We start from the raw sequence: 20,128 nt of genomic DNA, 5'->3' as shown, positions 1-20,128 counted from the left end.
CGTACCAGCTTTTAGCTCTTTCTTGGTACCTAAAATGTTCTGGTTACCATACTAATAATGAAGTGCTGTAATATATGAATGAACCAGAGCACTCTAAACCTTTTTTGGCTGGCTTCAGTTCAAACCCAGAAGGGCCGAAACCAACCACAGAGCTTGGCTGAGGCTCAGGGCCTGCCCATCTTTGTGTGTCTACTACTCACCTGGATACACTGGTGCTGCTCTTCCCTGAGCCTATTGAGTTCATACTCCTGTTCTGTAGGAACTGGCTCCTCTTGTCCTTTGCACATATCCCATAGCTGGGGAGCAGAGTGAGCAAGCAGTGATCGGTACAGTATTCACACCACAGGGAGTAAGACTACTGCTGGGACTGAACTGAGGGGGTGAGGAGTGGCCAATAGCATAGGGGGGGGGGGGGGGTCTTACCAGGGTGTCTCTGTTTTGGCACAGTTGGTCTGAAGGTGGTTGGCTGCAGGGAGGAGAAAGAAAGAAATCAATACAGGAGCTTTGCACACTGCTCTGTGCTTTGGTAAGCTGGCTCTGTATAAAGTAATTGGTGATTCACTCATTTCTCTTCAAAGTCCATCTGTCATAATTAACTTGTTACACTGTAGAAAATAATGATATAGAAAAAACAAACATTTCTACTTCTGTAAAACATACAATCAAGGTGACTGCTGTCAAGCATTTGTGATTGTCACGCCCTGACCAGAGAGAGCCTTTTATTCTCTATGTTGGTTAGGTCGGGGTGTGACTAGGGTGGGTAATCTAGGTTGTTCTATTTCTATGTTGGCCTGGTATGGTTCCCAATCAGAGGCAGCTGTTTATCGTTGTCTCTGATTGGGGATCATATTTTAGGTAGCCATTTCCCCACTGTGTTTTGTGGGATCTTGTTTTGTTTTTGTGTAGTTGCCTGTGAGCACTCCAGAACGTCACGTTTCGTTTGTTCGTTTATTGTTTTGTATTTGCTGAAGTTTCACTTTATAATAAAGATGTGGAACGCTACGTACGCTGCGCCTTGGTCCAGTTCTTACGACGATCGTGACAGTGATCAAGGACAACAGATATGAAACATCACAGAATGGTTTGTTTTTGCAGTGATTCCAAGTCAACCATTTCTAAAAAGATGAAGACTTCCCTTTCACACATATAACATAAGCAAAAGAGGCCACTGTCGAAATGAGAATGCCCAGAACCAAATCCTCGTCTTTGAGACAAAGAGGAACATAATGACAGAATGATGGTTTAGAAACAGACAGTAAAGAGGGTCCTCCTGAAGTCTGGACTAGCCTCATCTGTCAGGAAAAAAAAATCCTGCTCCGAGTCTGATGGCTTCTTCCAGGCCGCCTTAGTGACGCAAAGAAAACGTGGATGCCGGACTGTCTCAACCAGGACCTGGGTTCAAATACTATTCTAAATATAATACCATTTTATATTCTTTATCTGAGCTTAATTGAGCTTTCTTGGCGTGATCGATCAATAGAATAGTCCCAAAACTGTAAACTCCCCCCATCTGGCAGTCCAGCAGGCTAGAGCAAAAACAAAGTATTTCAAACACTTCGAATAGTATTTGAACCCAGGTCCTGGTTGAGACAAAGACAGGAGAGTACACGTTGTCAGTTGTCTGCCTGGAACTGAACAAACACAAATCAGCATAACTGGTTCTTTAACCTCAAAGAGCAGGATAATCATCAAAGCATGCATTTCCATTGAATTACTCTTAATTCTCTAGTTGTGTGTGAGCATTAACAGTAGCAATAAGTGGTGATGTTTTTCTACATGCATCCATCTATCCACATCATTGCCACTCCCTGATGGAGTGGATCGGAGCCAGAAGGGTGAAGGGCCCTCATACAGGTGTCTGTTGAGACTTGTACCTTGTAGATCCGCTAGGCCGGAGATTGAGTAAGATTGACTAAATCATGGGGCGTTACGACATGGACACAATGGAACACTGATCTCAGGTTTAACTACGGCCCCTTGCTTTGCTTCAATGTATGGGTATGTCCCAAATAACACCATAATACCCAAATTGGCTCTGGTCAAAAGTAGTGTACTTTATAGGGAACAGGGTGCCATTTGGGAATCATCCTGAGACAAGTCAGAGCAGACCTTAACAGGAGCCAACCTTAGCACAACACACTAGCTACCACCCACTGTCCCTGGTCTGCACAAACACAATAGTAATGTGTGGAGTGCAACCATGCAGTACAAAATCTGACTGACCCCATCTCTCAGAGACCAACAACATACAGTAGCACATCAGGGAGCATGCATCACTACAGCTGTTGAGCTGAGTAGAAGAATGAGAAACATGTAGTTTAGTTACAGCTTTGACAGCACCAACCATGCACTACCAACAATAAACCTCAAAGCCATTCCATACAGGTCTGATGGTAAACTCAGCAACAACAAAAAAATGTCCCTTTTTCAGGACCCTGTCCTTCAAAGATAATTCGTAAAAATCCAAATAACTTCACAGAACCTCATTGTAAAGGGTTAAACACTGTTTCCCATGCTTGTTCAATGAACCATAAACAATTAATGAACATGCATCTGTGGAACGGTCGTTAAGACAATAACAGCTTACAAACAGTTGGCAATTAAGGTCACAGTTATGAAAACTTAAGACACTAAAGAGGCCTTTCTACTGACTCTGAAAACCCCCAAAGACAGAGGCCCAGGGTCCCTGCTCATCTGCGTGAACGTGCCTTAGGCATGTTGCAAGGAGACATGAGGACTGCAGATGTGGCCAGGGCAATAAATTGCAATGTCTGTACTGTGAGACTCCTAAGACAGCGCTACAGGGAGACAGGACGGACAGCTGATCATCCTCGCAGTGGCAGACCATGTGTAACACCTGCACAGGATCGGTATTACGGGACAGGTACTGGATGGCAACAACAACAACTGCCGGAGTTACACCAGGAACGCACAATCCCTCCATCAGTGCTCAGACTGTCCGCAATAGGCTGAGAGAGGCTGGACTGAGGGCTTGTAGGCCTGTTATAAGGCAGGTCCTCACCAGACATCACCGGCAACAACGTCGCCTATGGGCACAAACCCACCGTCGCTGGACCAGACAGGACTGGCAAAAAGTGCTCTTCACTGACGAGTCGCGGTTTTGTCTCACCCAGGGGTGATGGTCAGATTCGCGTTTATCGTCGAAGGAATGAGCGTTACACCGAGGCCTGTACTCTGGAGCGGGATCGATTTGGAGGTGGAGGGTCCGTCAGAGTCTGGGGCGGTGTGTCACAGCATCATCGGACTGAGCTTGTTGTCATTGCAGGCAATCTCAACGCTGCGCGTTACAGGGAAGACATCCTCCTCCCTCATGTGGTACCCTTCCTGCAGGCTCATCCCGACATGACCCTCCAGCATGACAATGCCACCAGCCATACTGCTCGTTCTGTGCGTGATTTCCTGCAAGACCGGAATATCAGTGTTCTGCCATGGCCGGCGAAGAGCCCGGATCTCAATCCCGTTGAGCACGTCTGGGACCTGTTAGATCGGAGGGTAAGGGCTCGGGCCATTCCCCCCAGAAATGTCCGGGAACTTGCAGGTACCTTGGTGGAAGAGTGGGGTAACATCTCACAGCAAGAACTGGCAAATCTGGTGCAGTTCATGAGGGGGAGATGCACTGCAGTACTTAATGCAGCTGGTGGCCACACCAGATACTGTGTTACTTTTGATCCCCCCTTCGTTCAGGGACACATTATTTCATTTCTGTTAGTCACATGTCTGTGGAACTTGTTCAGTTTATGTCTCAGTTGTTGAATATTTACACATGTTAAGTTTGCTGAAAATAAACGCAGTTGACAGTGAGAGGACATTTATTGTTTTGCTCAGCCTCCGACCTATTTAGCAAGTATGCAAGTAACTACCCTCTGATATTATTGACATTTCAAAATAACGAATACCTTAACACACTTCCTATGAACAACCTGGGCAAAATCATTTCAAATACTTTAGTTGGCCTTGATTGAGCTCACCTGGAGCAATGCAACCAACATTTAAAGTGTTAGTCCCATTTTTCATGAGCTGAAATAAAAGATACCAGAAATGTTCCATATGCACAAAAATAGTATTTCTCTAAAATGTTGTGCACAAATTGGTTTACATCCGTTGGTGAGCATTTCTTCTTTTCCAAGATAATCCATCCACCTGACAGGTGTGGCATATCAATAAGCTGATTAAACAGCATGACAGCTTGTGCTGGGGACAATAAAAGGCCACTCTAAAATGTGCAGTTTTGCCACACAACACAATGCCACAGATGTTTCAAGTTTTGAGGGAGCATGCAATTGTCCAACAGAGCTGTTGCCAGAGAATGTAATGTTAATTTCTCTGCCATAAGCCTCCAATGTCATTTTAGAGCATTTGGCAGTGCGTCCAACCGGCCTCACAATCACAGGCCACGTGTAACCAGTCCAGCCTAGGACCTCCACATCCGGGCTTCTTCACTTGAGGAATCGTCTGCGACCAGCCTCCCGGACAGCTGATGAAACTGAGGAGTATTTCTGTCTGTAATAAAGTCCCTTTGTGGGGGAAAAACACATTCTGATTGGGTGGGCCTATGCCCTCACAGGCCCACAAATGGCTGCGCTCCTGCCCAGTAATGCGAAATCCATAGTTTTCAGCCTACTTTATTTCAATATACTGATTTCCTTATATGAACTGTAACTCAGTAAAATTGTTGAAATTGTTGTATGTTCTCATCGACGGGGCTGTAGTGGAGCAGGTTGAGAGCTTCAAGTTCCTTGGTGTCCACATCAACAAACTAGAATGGTCCAAACACACCAAGCATATTCCCCCTCAGGGAACTAAAAAGATTTGGCATGGGTCCTCAGATCCTCAAAAGGTTCTACAGCTGCTACATCGAGAGCATCCTGACTGGTTGCATCACTGCCTGGTACGGCAATTGCTCAGCCTCCGACCTCAAAGCACTACAGAGGGTAGTGCGTACGGCCCAGTACATCACTGGGGCTAAGCTGCCTGCCATCCAGGACCTCTACACCAGGCAGTGTCAGAGGAAGGCCCTAACAATTGTCAAAGACCCCAGTCATAGACTGTTCTCTCTACTACCGCATGGCAAGTGGTACCGGAGTGCCAAGTCTAGGACAAAAAGGCTTCTCAACAGTTTTTACCCCCAAGCCATAAGACTCCTGAACAGGTAATCAAATGGCTACCCGGACTATTTGCATTGTGTACTACACTACTGCTACTTTCTGTTTATCATATATGCATAGTCACTTTAACCATATTTACATGTACATACTACCTTAAATCAGCCCGACTAACCAGTGCCTGTATTTAGCCTCGCTACTGTTATTTTTCACTGTCTTTTTACTGTTGTTTTTATTTCTTTACTTACCTATTGTCATCTGGCATGCCAGGCTGGCTAAAGCAAATGCAACAAATATTTCAACGATTTAAAATACCATTTAAACCCAGGTCTGCAAGTGAAACACAACAGGACCTTTGCTATGGTCATACAGTATGGCATGTGTCACTCGTCTTCTCAGTTCGTTGCAGCTAGCAACTGGAACGAGCTGCAACAAACACTCAAACTGAACAGTTTTATCTCAATCTCTTCATTCAAAGACTCAATCATGGACACTCTTACTGAAAGTCGTGGCTGCTTTGCGTGATGTATTATTGTCTCTACCTTCTTGCCCTTTGTACAGTTGTCTGTACCCAATAATGTTTGTACCATGTTTTGTGCTGCTACCATGTTGTCGTCATGTTGTGTTGCTGCCTTGCTATGTTGTCGTCTTAGGTCTCTCTTTATGTAGTGTTGTGTCGTCTCTCTTGTCGTGATGTATGTTTTGTCCTATATTTTTTTATTTTTAATCCCAGCCCCTTTCCCCGCAGGAGGCCCTTTGCCTTTTGGTAGGCCGTCATTGTAAATAAGAATTTGTTCTTAACTGACTTCCCTAATTAAATTAAATAAAATGGGCCTTGAGAAGAGGGAGTGTTTTAGAGGGGCTAGTAGAGACTAGCTACAGAGCAGTGCCAGAGGACATTAAAGTTAATGTATGTTCCCATCTAGATATACAGATAAATCCCTTTCATTATTTATCCTCCTCTCTTCCTCTACCAACAGGCAGGTCACTCAGAGGGAGAACTGAGATAGATACAGTCGGAAGTTTTCATACACCTTAGCCAAATACATTTAAACTCAATTTTTCACAAATCCTGACATTTAATCAGAGTAAAAATTCCCTGTCTTAGGTCAGTTAGGATAACCACTTTATTTTAAGAATGTGAAATGTCAGAATAATAGTAGAGAGAAAAATGTATTTCAGCTTTTATTTCTTTCATCACATTCCCAGTGGGTCAGAAGTTTACATACACTCAATTAGTATTTGGTAGCATTGCCTTTAAATTGTTTAACTTGGGCCAAATGTTTCAGATAGCCTTCCAAACTTCCCACAATAACATTTACATTTACGTCATTTAGCAGACGCTCTTATCCAGAGCGACTTACAAATTGATATAAGTTGGGTGAATTTTGGCCCATTCCTCCTAACAGAGCTGGTGTAACTGAGTCAGGTTTGTAGGCCTCCTTGCTCGCACATGCTTTTTCAGTTCTGCCCACAAATGTTCTATGGGATTGAGGTCAGGGCTTTGTGATGGCCACTCCAATACCTTGACTTTGTTGTCCTTAAGCCATTTTGCCACAACTTTGGAAGTATGCTTGGGGTCATTGTCCACTTGGAAGACCCATTTGAGACCAAGATTTAACTTCTTGACTGATGTCTTGAGATGTTGCTTCAATATATCCACAATTTTCTTTCCTCATGATGCCATCTATTTTGTGAAGTGCACCAGTCCCTCCTGCAGCAAAGCACCCCCACAACATGCTGCCGCCACCCCCGTGCTTCACGGTTGGGATGGTGTTCTTCGGCTTGCAAGCCTCCCCCCTTTTCCTCCAAACATAATGATGGTCATTATGGCCAAACAGTTCTATTTTTGTTGCATCAGACCAGAGGACATTTCTCCAAAAAGTACAATCTTTGTCCCCATGTGCAGTTGCAAACCGTAGTCTGGATTTTTTATGGCGGTTTTGGAGCAGTGGCTTCTTCCTTGCTGAGTGGCCTTTCAGGGTATGTTGATATAGGACTCGTTTTACTGTGGATATAGATACTTTTGTACCTGTTTCCTCTAGCATCTTCACAAGGTCCTTTGCTGTTGTTCTGGGATTGATTTGCACTTTTCACACCAAAGTACGTTCATCTCTAGTAGACAGTACGCTTCTCCTTCCTGAGCGGTATGACGGCTGTGTGGTCCCATGGTGTTTATACTTGCGTACTATTGTTTGTACAGATGCACGTGGTAGCTTCAGGCATTTGGAAATTGCTCCCAAGGATGAACTAGACTTGTGGAAGTCTACAATTTATTTCTGAGGTCTTGGCTGATTTCTTTTGATTTTCCCATGATGTCAAGCAAAGAGGCACTGAGTTTGAAGGTAAGCCTTGAAATACATCCATAGGTACACCTCCAATTGACTCAAATGATGTCAATTAGCCTATCAGAAGCTTCTAAAGCCATGACATCATTTTCTGGAATTTTCCAAGCTGTTTAAAGGCACAGTCAACTTAGTGTATGTAAACTTCTGACCCACTGGAATTGCGATACAGTGAATTATAAATGAAATAATCTGTCTGTAAACAATTGCTGGAAAAATGACTTGTGTCTTGCACAAAGTAGATGTCCTAACCGACTTGCCAAAACTATTGTTTGTTAACAAGAAATTTGTGGAGTGGTTGAAAAACAAGTTTTAATGACTCCAACCTAAGTGTATGTAAACTTCCGACTTCAACTGTATGCCATCTAATCACACACACACACACACACTGCTCGTCACCTTTCCTTTTGAACTGGGAAACCTGTTTGTGTGTGTGCGCATGTTCATAAGATGAAACAAATCTGTTGATGTGCCCTTGAGCAAGGCACTTAACCCTAATTGCTCCAGGAGCGCTGGATAATAGTGACCCTGGCCGTGACCCCACTCTCCGAGGGTGTCTCGGAGAGTTAGGATAAGCAAAAAATAAATAAAAAAATTCCAATTCACACATGCGTATTAATACGTGTGAAATTAGGACAAATAAACTTAGCAAGAAAAGAAACGTCCTCTCACTTTCAACTGCGTTTATTTTCAGCAAACTTAACATGTGTAAATATTTGTATGAACATAACATTCAACAACTGAGACAAACTGAACAAGTTCCACTGACATGTGACTAACAGAAATTGAATGATGTGTCCCTGAACAAAGGGGGGGGGGGTCAAAATCAAAAGTAACAGTCAGTATCTGGTGTGGCCACCAGCTGCATGGAGTAATGCAGTGCATCATCTCCTCATGGACTGCACCAGATTTGCCAGTTCTTGCTGTGATATGTTACCCCGCTCTTCCACCAAGGCACCTGCAAGTTCCCGGACATTTCTGGGGGGAATGGCCCTAGCCCTCACCCTCCGATCTAACAGGTCCCAGATGTGCTCAACGGGATTGAGATCCGGGCTCTTCGCTGGCCATGGCAGAACACTGACATTCCTGTCTTGCAGGAAATCACGCACAGAACGAGCAGTATGGCTGGTGCATTGTTATGCTGGAGGGTCATGTCAGGATGAGCCTGCAGGAAGGGAACCACATGAGGGAGGAGGATGTCTTCCCTGTAACGCACAGCGTTGAGATTGCCTGCAATGACAACAAGCTCAGTCCGATGATGCTGTGACACACCGCCCCAGACCATGACGGACCCTCCACCTCCAAATCGATCCCGCTTCAGAGTACAGGCCTCGGTGTAACGCTCATTCCTTCAACGATAAACACGAATCCGGCCATCACCCCCGGTGAGACAAATCCGCGACTCGTCAGTGAAGAGCACTTTTTGCCAGTCCTGTCTGGTCCAGCGACGGTGGGCTTGTGCGCATGGGCGACGTTGTTGCCGGTGATGTCTGGTGAGGACCTGCCTTACAACAGGCCTCTCAGCCTACTGTGGGCAGTCTGAGCACTGATGGAGGGATTGTGCGTTCCTGGTGTAACTCCGGCTGTTGTTGTTTCCATCCTGTACCTGTCCTGCAGGTGTGATGTTCAGATGTACCGATCCTGTGCAGGTGTTGTTACACGTGGTCTGCCACTGCGAGGATGATCAGCTGTTCATCCTGTCTCCCCGTAGCGCTGTCTTAGGAGTCTCACAGTACGGACATTGAAATGTATTGCACTGGCCACATCTGCAGTCCTCATGCCTCCTTGCAGCATGCCTATGGCACATTCTCGCAGATGAGCAGGGAACCTGGGCATCTTTCTTTTGGTATTTTTCAGAGTCAGTAGAAAGGCCTCTTTAGTGTCCTTAGTTTTCATAACTGTGACCTTAATTACTGTCTGTAAGCTTTTATTGTCTTAACGACCGTTCCACAGGTGCATGTTCATTAATTGTTTATGGTTCATTGAGCAAGCATGTGAAACAGCGTTAAAACCACCCTTTACAATGAAGATCTGTGAAGTTACTTGGATTTTTACGAATGATCTTTGAAAGACAGGGTCCTGAAAACGGGACGTTTCTTTTTTTTCTGAGTTTATAAGCACCCACCAAATGATTTAGTATTATGTCCGCTCGTAAGAACAGCAACAGCAGGGTGTACCTTTCTGGAGCTTTCGTAAAAACTAAAAATGAGCCAAGCACTCCTACAATGAGAAGCTTCTAGCTCTTAATTGTTTGGCCACACAGATTTTCTGTCTCTGAAATTGTACCCTATTCCCTATATAGCGCACTACTTTTAACCAGGGCCCAGCCTAAAGTAGTGCACTATATAGGGAATAGGGTGCAATTTGACATTGAACCCTAGTCTCTCTAGAAGCCTCATTAACAACTGAAACTGCCACAGAAGTAGTGTGGTCCTAGATCAGGGATTGGCAACTTGCGAGCAAAACATTTTAGCGACCCACCTTTGACAGCGTAGAGAACAAATTTGGGCCCCCCCCCCCCCCCCGTTCGGTAATTGGACCATGATTACTACAAGTTTTGATAGCTGGCTAGAATAATTTACATGGGTATATTGAGTGACTATCAGTGACTGACATAACAGAAAAAAACTGCAGATGCACAACCACATTTGGAAATTGCACCTGGTGTATTCTACTAATCTAACTCTCAACAGTAAATTGAGACCCAGACTGAGTTCCCCCTCAATTTATGTTTTTTTTCTTCTTTTTAAATATTTTTTTTATGCAGCAGACAGGGCCCTCCAGTTGCCCATCCCTGTCCTAGATTGTATTGCTCTAGTGACCCCCCCCCCCCACACACACACACCCCCCTCCCCCCAAACACATCTTGTCACTTACCCTCAGCTCCCAGAGAAAAGTAGTCTTCAAAGCTGCAGCCATTCTTAAGCACTCCTGTAAAGTACAGTTAGTTAAATCGTGTTCGTGAGTGTTATCTTCCATAGAGGGGTCATATTAGTTTGTAGGCCAAACCATTCAAACGCAACAGATTTTTTCCTTAGAAGACCAATTTTAGCGATGTTCTGACAAACACTACTGTAGGTCTGCAACCTTCCGCTGCAAATGTGGAAGACTGACACCGGCTGATGCGGTACATTGAGCCCATGCAAAAAACATACTGTATCTCTAGCATAAACAGACGGATTTTGATGTTATTATTTATTATGCTACTTAGATTTCCGCAGGACATCAGCTCTAGCGGGTTAAGCACGTAGACAGAAGTGTTTGTTTTATTTAACTAGGCAAGTCAGTTCAGAACAAATTCTAATTTACAATGACGGTCTACCCCGGCAAAACCCTAACGACGCTGGGCCAATTGTGCGCCGCCCTATGGGACTCCCAATCACGGCCGGTTGAGATACAGCCTGGAATCGAACCAGGGTCTGTAGTGACGCCTCTAGCACTGGGCTGCAGTACCTTAGCGAAAACATGTTTTTAGACATTTTTGAAAATGTATTAAAAATAAAAAATAAAAAATACTTATTTACATAAGTATTCAGACCCTTTGCTATATGACTCGAAATTGAGCTCTGGAGCATCCGGTTTCCATTGATCATACTTGAGATGTTTCTACAACTTGGAGTCCACCTGTGGTAAATTAAATTCATTGGACATGATTTGGAAAGGCACACACCTGTCTATGTAAGGTCCCACAGTTGACAGTGCAAGGCAGAGCAAAAACCAAGCCATGAGGTCAAAAGAAATTGTCCGTAGAGCTCCGAGACAGGATTGTGTCGAGGCACAGATATGGGGAAGGGTACCAAAATATTTCTGCAGTATTGAAGTTCCCCAAGAATACAGTGGCCTCCATCATTCTTAAATGGAAGAAGTTTGGAACCACCAACACTCTTCCTAGAGTTGGCTGCCTGGCCAAACTGAGCAATTGGGGGAGAAGGGCCTTGGTCAGGGAGGTGACCAAGAACCCAATGATCACTCTGACAGAGCTCCAGAGTTGCTCTGTGGAGATGGGAGAACCTTCCAGAAGGACAACCATCTCTGCAGCACTCCACCAATCAGGCCTTTATGATAGAGTGGCCAGATGGAAGCCACTCCTCAGTAAAAAGGCACATGGCAGCACACTTGGAGTTTGCCAAAAGGCACCTAATGACTCTCAGACCATTCGGAAACAAGATTCTCTGGCCTGAATGCCAAGCGTCACGTCCGGAAGAAACTTGGCACCATCCCTACGGTGAAGCATGGTGGTGGCAGCATCATGCAGTGCAGATGTTTTTCAGCGGTAGGGACTGGGAGACTGGTCAGCATCAAGGGAAAGATGAACGGAGCAAAGTACAGAGAGATCCTTGATGAAAATCTGCTCCAGAGCGCTCAGGACCTCAGACTGGGGCAAAGGTTCACCTTCCAACTGGACAATGACCCAAAGCCCACAGCCAACACAACGCAGTAGTGGCTTCGGGACAAGTCTCTGAATGTCCTTGAGTGGCCCAGCCAGAGTCCGGACTTGAAAATAGCTGTGCAGCGACGCTCCCCATTCAACCTGACAGAGATTGAGAGGATATGCAGAGAAGAATGGGAGAAACTCAGCAAATACAGTTTTGCCAAGCTTGTAGCGTCATACCCAAGAAGACTGGAGGCTGTAATCACTGCCAAAGGTGCTTCAACAAAGTACTAAGTAAAGGGTCTGAATACTTATGTAAATGTCATATTTAATTTTTTTTGTGCAAAAAATAATAATCTTTGCTTTGTCATCATGGGGTATTGGGTGATGAGGGGTAAAAAACAATTTCATCAATTTTAGAATAAGGCTGTAATGTAACAAAACATGGAAAAGGTATAGGGGTCTGAAAACTTTCTGAATGCATTGTATACCCTACAGTAGACTACATAAACATTCAAATAAAAACCTTGGCACGTGCCTGTAAAAAACGTTTTGCATGATTGACCGAACGCATTTTGAACAGTCTACTACAGACAAATGCTTCAAACCAAGACAAATATTTACCGTCAAATACTTTCCTAGCTGGTTGCTTGGTAATCTTACCTACTGTAGATAGCCATTGATCAAAGGGCACCAGCAGCCCATGTAGTTTGCATTACCAGGAAGACAAGGCAAATACAGGGAATCCAAATGTTATTCCTTTTAGCTCAGGATACTTGTATCATGCCTGAGTCTGTTTCTTACTTCGATTTAGAAGCACAATAACAGTTTTACAAAGCTACCAACTGGTAACTGGAGTGAGTGTGGGTGTATGAGTACAGAAGCTGGCTAGTACGCTCCAAAGTACACTAGGGCTCCAAAGTACACTAGGGCTCCAAGGTGGGGTGTGGTGAGACAGTTGCGAAATACTCCAAACACCCCCTTGGCGCACACACACACACACACACACACACACACACACACACACACAAACACACCCCTCCACATGATCTTTTTCCATATGAGAGTTAGTTTTATAGAATAGGACTTATGTTATAGTAGAGGGGAATTCACCCTTGGACTGAGTGCTGCTCTGTTCATCCAGAGAGGCCCCAAGAGGAGTCCTGTGAAGAGAGACACATACACCATTAGGCAGGAACAAACTCAACATACTTAAAAATGACCAAAACCTAATTGAAACTGTGTATAAATAATGGACCTATATTCATACAGAAGACTGAATGCGTCCCCCGGGGCTAAATAAGTTCAACACCCCTGGTCTCTAGAGTCCGCCGAACACTGTGCTGGCTCATTTCCTCACACAGGAAGACCCATACAAACACTACAACCATTTCATCTTTTTGTCAACTACCCACATATCAGCCAATACTACTGTACAATAGTACTATAGTGACTGTATCATGCAAATCTTGTTTGACATAAAGATCCCACACACAGAACAATGCTCTCGTTGGCTGGCCCTCGCTTCATATTCGTCGCCAAACCCACTGGCTCCAGGTCATCTTTAAGTCTTTGCTAGGTAAAGCCCCGCCTTATCTCAGCTCACTGGTCACCATAGCAGCACCAACCCGTAGCACGCGCTCCAGCAGGTATATCTCACTGGTCACCCCCAAAGCCAATTCCTCCTTTGGCCGCCTTTCCTTCCAGTTCTGCGCTGCCAATGACTGGAACGAATTGCAAAAATCACTGAAGCTAGAGACTCATATCTCCCTCACTAACTTCAAAGCATCAGCTGTCAGAGCAGCTCACAGATCATTGCACCTGTACATAGCCCATCTGTAAATAGCCCATCCAACTACCTCATTCCCATATTGTTATTTATTTTTTTGCTCATTTGCACCCTAGTATCTCTACTTGCACATTCATCTTCTGCACATCTATCACACCAGTGTTTAATTGCTAAATTGTAATTATTTCGCCACTACGGCCTATTTATTGCCTTACCTCCCTAATCTTACCTCATTTGCACACGCTGTATATCGATTTTTTTTCTATTGTGTTATTGACTGTACGTTTGTTTATTCCATGTGTAACTAAACTCTGTGTTGTTTGTGTCGCACTGTTTTGCTTTATCTTGGCCAGGTCGCAGTTGTAAATGAGAACTTGTTCTCAACTAGCCTACCAGGTTAAATAAAGGTGAAATAAAAGAATATATAAAAATAACATGTGCTACATTGCTATTGTTTGCCCTTAGACTAGAGCAGGGCTCTCCAACCCTGTTCCTGGAGAGCTCCACTCCTGTAGGTTTTCAAATCCAACCCCAGTTGTAACTAACCTGAGTCAGTTTATCAACCAGCTAATTATTAGAATCAGGCGCGCTAGATTAGGGTTTGAGTGAAAACCTACAGGACGGTATCTCTCCAGGAACAGGGTTGGAGAGCCCTGCTCTAGTCTAAGGTAGCACGTTACATAACATCCCTAACCCTGCTCTAGCTGGCTCCTAGGTCTCTACCTCACCTCTCTGTCAATAGATCAAATTCCATATGGTCACTATCCCAGACCTATGCTTTCTGATGTGACCTACTGTATTCAAATCTTACTGTACTTCTATAACGAGTCAGTCAGACCAACTCAAGTCTATATGCTAATTGTTCATGTAACATCTAGGTTAACTAAACTTGGAATTGTTCATGTAACATCTAGGTTAACTAAACTTGGAACAGCTGTCTGTAGGCCTATACCAGCGCCCTGCCATAATGAAGATTTCATAAAAGGACATTATTGACATTGCGTAAAACCCTCAATCAACATCATGTGATTTTCTGTTTGCTCTCTCCCACTATCTCACTCTGTCTTACTCATGTACGTAGGTTCGTGGGGGATTTTCAACCAACTACAATATTTGACTGAATAAATGATTCTAAGTTCCATAGTAATGCTTGTTTAACTTGTGCACTGAAGTACAGCGATGAACCCTAATCAACATGACCCAGACTATTAGTAAACAAGGAAATTCTTCCGGGAGCCATTTAACCTGTCACGCAGGCAAACTCAAGCGGGGAATTAAAAAAAAATATATATATACTTAAATCATACTTCATATTTTAAGTATATTTAATATCAAATTGTAACAATTTTAAATACATTTAATGTCAATTTGATTTGTATTTTATTAGCGCTTAAGTATATTAAATATATTAAATTATATAAATTGGGACTTATGTACTTAAGTATTTTCTTAGTATATCAGATGAGGAAAACAAATATTCTTTGAATGCACATTAAGTACATTTTATGTATATTGCTCATAAATTAGAAATATACTAAAATTGTATTGTGATTAGAATTCCTATATTTACTTTGCAAAAAAAGTGTATTTATAATGTGTTTCAAGTATACATTTACAAATACACTTCGACTCATTAACCACATTAGGTATTGTAATTGAGCCAATGTTATGACAATGTTAACATGCTATTTACAATTTACAAGTAACACTTTTGAGAACTGTGCACCATTGGTATTTAACACTTTAGTTGTTCACATTAAGGACCCAGGCCTTCCTCATTAACATTTCAATAAATGTGTAATATGTAATGTGTAATTAAAAAGTACAACATTATTCAGTTTGAAAATTAACATAACATTTTTTGAATAAACTAAATATGAGGAACAATATATTATAAATCAAAACTTCAACTGCAAAAAAAGGATGCTATCATTTTCAACTTTTGCTGCACTCTTCTGAACAGGAATTCAGAAAGTACTTCAAAACTCATTATTGGCAGTTAAACTACAGCAACATAATTCATACCCCTTGGATTTATTCACATTTTGTTGTTAAAGTGGGATTAAAATTTATTTAATAAAAAAAAAGTCAATCTACACAAAATACTATATTAAAGTGGAAGATTTCTATACATTTTTTTTTTTAAAGATCGCTAGAAATTAAATAACTAAAATATAATAATTGCGTAAGTATTCAGCTCCCTGAGTCAATACAAGCTGGAAACACCGTTGGCAGCCATTACAGCTGGGAGTCTTCCCGGGTAAGTCTCGAAGATTATCTCTTTAGTCTTTTCAGAATTCTTCAAGCTTTGTCAAGATGTTGGTGCTCATGGCTACACAGAAATGTTCAAGTCTTGCCATAGATTATCAAGCAGATTTAAGTCAAAACTTTAGTGCCTTGTTTGTTAAATACAATATTTATGTTTTGGAATTCTGAATATTTGTATTCTTATTTTCATTCTGTCATTTAAATCATTATTGTGGCGTCACTACAATGTTGTTGATCCATCCTCAGTTTTCTTCCATCACTGACATTCAACTCTGTAACTATTTTACAATCACCAATGGCCTCATGAGCAGTTTCATTCCTGTCCTGCAGCTCAGAAGGATGACTAGCTTTGATGTGTCTGGGTGGTTTAATACATAATCCACAGCATACAGTTGTTATTAACTTCACCATCCTTAAAGAGATATTCAATGTCTGATTTGAGATTGTTACCGAGCTACCAATCACTGCCCTTCTTATGAGGCTTTCTAAAGGCTCCCTGGTCTTTGTAATTGAATCTGTGCTTGAAATTCAATACTTGACTGAGGGAACTCACAGATGTATGTATGGAGGACAGAGGAACAGTTAGTCATAAAAAAATGATGTCAACCCCTATTGTTTCACACAGAGTCCATGTAACATATTCTGTGATTTGATAAGCCAAATTCCCCTGAACCAATTTAGGCTTGCCTAAACAAAGAGGCTGAATACTTATGCAAGGACTATATTTTAATTATTATTTTATTGTTTTCTTCCACTTTGACATTAGAGTATTTAGAGTTCATTGTTGACAATAAATGACAAATCAATTTTAATCTCACTTTTTAACACAAAATGTGAAGAAATCCAAGGGGTATTAACAGTTTTGCAAAGCACTGTATAGCTCAAGCAGTTTCATAAAAAAAGAAAATCTATGCTTCAACTTAAAAACAACTCCAAGTGTATTTTGAAATGTGTTGAAGTTTGATAATATATTTATAGTATGAAAAAACAATGAATATAAAGTACAATTTGAATAAGTGTGTTGAAGTGTAGTGATATTATAGTTATACTTAAGATATACTTCAAATACGAGATGTATTTTTCTAGTATATTATTTTAATGTTTAGTATATTTAAGTATACTAAACAAGCTGTAAAAAGTAACCAATAGTCATACCAAACAATGACTTCCCCGAGAAGCCAGACATCCAGTCCCATTTAAGTCTTTATTGATGATGTCTAACTACATGTCTTTGAGGATAGCCTAGAAGTGACAATGACAAAATAGTATTTACTTTCCTCGCTATGCTGACTAAGCTAGTCACTAGGCATTCCACACCAGCCACCCTGATATTCAGTGACAGTCAGGAGTTTTATTTACATGCAAATGTAAAGGTTTCATTATAATGCAACACTACAATACCTGCAGTCCTTGAGCCAGCTCGCAATCTTCTTAGGGACAGGCCCTGAGAGAAAAAAAACAGAGCAATTCAAAGCCATGTACAACTGTTCAGTTTTCTATAAATGCAATTTAACATTCAATCTACAATGTAGATTACAACTGGATAACAAAAAAATCATAATTTTTTATAGCAACAAGACCTTAAGTAGGCTTTATTGTTTCATCGTGACTTCCATGGAGCTGTACTGAGCTGTAAAAAGCCAAACTATAATTATTTCTGCCTGCTGTAGCTCATCCCAACGTACCTGGCTCCTCGGCTGTCTTCTCCTCCATAGTGGGATCTGGACACAGTGTCTTCTCACTGCAACCCTCCTGATCCTGGGTGTCCTGGCTCTCAGAGAGGCCCTGCCAGGAGTCTCTGCTCTGGATCCAGGCCTTCCTCATTATTGTCGCTGCCTTCCATGGGTGATCTATGCTGGGGCTTGCAGCAGTTTCACACTGCTCCATGGTCTGCTCCTGGATCCACAACTCCTCCTCTCCCCTGGCCTGGCTGCTACAGCAGGGGGTAAGTCACCTGTAGCAGATAGGAGGGAGGAGATTGTTATGAGACTAGATGGTAGCCACACACACACACACACACACACACACCTTGCACAAACAAGCCTAATTTAACTATACAAAGGAAATGTATGAAAACATGCCTATGCCTGTAATATAACATCCTGCGTGATAACCATGTATGCTCACAGAACAGAGTTGAGCTGTAAACAAGCAAATGTCCAATAACGGAACTGACTTTGGAAAATAAGTTGCTATATCATACAAACAAGATAAAACAAGACTACACACAATTTGTTTCTTTCCATAACAGAACACCAAATTAATAAATGTGACAACCTCTTCAAGAACAAGAAGCAAAAGAACACAAAACACTAATAATACCTGGAGGGGATTCCTCCTTCTGCCAGAATTATTATCCTAAGAATTCTTCCAAGAATACTAAGATTACTTCCAAAGCCATCAAATGTAAAAGTAGTTCCCACTCAGCCAGGCAGAGATGTGGGACAGAGGCAGGCACGGTGGATAGATGGATGGATACAGAGAGGAGCTACAGAGAGCAAGAAGTCAAACTGACAACAAGTGGAGCATAAAATGTCGGTTTAGTTGAAAGATTGCGTGCTGGTTCCGAGTCATTTCCTGCTGCGGATCAGCTCTTTTCTGAAGGGAGGATAGAGGGATAGACAGAAGGAGGGAGTTCTCACTGGAGTGTATAGGCCAAACCTCGAGGGACAAGAGGAGGCGGCTATTATTATGTTACTTCTATTTCCAGAGTAATCATCTGAAATAAGAAGGAATGTAAATAAATAAACAAACAAACACAAAACGACCACTTTGCATTCAAAACATAAAACAATGGCGGTGACAGACAACTATCTAAATGTGACGGAATCTAAAAAGGGGTAATTAGAAAATACCATTAACAAATAGGATTGTCTATTTCAATGAAGTACAGTGAGACATCTTGACGATGCAAAGAGTGTCACGGCTGTTCGAAGGAGCGGACCAAAATGCAGCGTGTTCGTAGTTCCACATATTTATTAAATGTGAAACTGAATGCAATACACTTAAATATACAAAAACAACAAACCGTGACACAGAGAGGAAAACACACTACTCAAAAAATAACCCACAAACAACAATGAGAAAAACCCCTACTTAAATATGATCTCCAATCAGAGGCAATGAGGATCAGCTGCCTCCAATTAGAGATCAACCCCAAACAATCCCAACATAGAAATAGAAAACATAGAACAACCCAAAACACCCCCTGTCATGCTCTGCCCTACTCTACTATAGAAAATTACATCTTACTAGGGTCAGGACGTGACAGTACCCACCCCCCCCAAACTACGAATGTAAAAAAACAACAAAAAAAAACACAAAGGGAGGGTAGGGTGGGTGACTAATGTCTATGGCGGCGGCTCTGGTTCCGGGCGTAGTACCCCCACCACCCACTGATCCCCCCGCTTCTGTATGTCCGGAGGAACCAGACCACCAACCGTCGCTGGAGGCTCCGAGCTGGGGAGCGTCGCTGGAGGCTCCGGGCTAGGGAGCGTCGCTGGAGGCTCCGGGCTGGGGAGCGTCGCTGGAGGCTCCGGGCTGGGGAGCGTCGCTGGAGGTCCGATGCGTGGGACTGGCATAGGTGGCGCCAGACTGGTAACACGCACCTCAGGTCGAGTGCAGGGAGCAGGCACAGGACGTACTGGGCTATGGAGGCGCACTGGAGGGAGAGTGCGAGGAGCAGGAATCGGTCTCACCGGACTGGGGAGACGCATTAAGGGCCGAGTGCTCACAGCAGGCACTGGCTGTACCGGGTTATGGATGCGCACTGGAGGGAGAGTGCGAGGAGCAGGAATCGGTCTCACCGGACTGGGGAGACGCATTAAGGGCCGAGTGCTCACAGCAGGCACTGGCTGTACCGTGTTATGGATACGTACTGAAGACTTGGTGCGTGGTACTGGCTTGGGTGGCTCTAGACTGGTAACACGCACCTCAGGACTTGTGCAGGAACAGGAACAGGACACTCCGGACTGGGTATGCGCACTGGAGGTCTGATGCGTGGAACTGGCTTAGGTGGTGCCAGACTGGTAACACGCACCTCAAGACGAGTGCAGGGAGCAGGAACAGGATGTACTGGGCTATGTAGGCGAACTGGGGACCTGGCATGCTGAGCAGGCCTACTCCTTCCGGGTTCAATGACCATCTTCGCCCTACACCGGCGAGGAGCTTGCACCGACCGCACCGGGCTGTGAGTGCGTATGGGTGATATAGTGCGCACCACACCGTAACT

The 20,128-nt window shown here is 43.2% G+C and overlaps 1 protein-coding gene across 2 annotated transcripts in view; it reads right to left on the bottom strand.

Annotated features, from left to right (window-relative positions):
- Positions 1–20,128, bottom strand: part of LOC106586465 (protein ITPRID2) — a 61,825-nt gene that overhangs the window by 19,927 nt on the left and 21,770 nt on the right. The window contains exons 2-7 of one of the 2 annotated variants that reach the window (XM_014173814.3): positions 17,583–17,851; positions 17,299–17,341; positions 12,954–13,003; positions 10,346–10,399; positions 424–466; positions 201–296 (exon numbers count right to left, since the gene is read on the bottom strand). In XM_014173814.3, the coding sequence (XP_014029289.1) occupies positions 201–296; positions 424–466; positions 10,346–10,399; positions 12,954–13,003; positions 17,299–17,341; positions 17,583–17,784 (488 nt within the window). In that variant the 5' untranslated portion in view covers positions 17,785–17,851. Of the gene's footprint in view, positions 1–200; positions 297–423; positions 467–10,345; positions 10,400–12,503; positions 12,751–12,953; positions 13,004–17,298; positions 17,342–17,582; positions 17,852–20,128 lie in introns of those variants that run through there. The other variant, XM_082969079.1, reaches the window with a different exon arrangement.

This window comes from Salmo salar, chromosome 25, assembly GCF_965601325.2.
Source record: "Salmo salar chromosome 25, fSalSal1, whole genome shotgun sequence".
NCBI lineage: Eukaryota > Metazoa > Chordata > Actinopteri > Salmoniformes > Salmonidae > Salmo > Salmo salar.
This window is presented reverse-complemented; position numbering and strand designations above follow the sequence as displayed.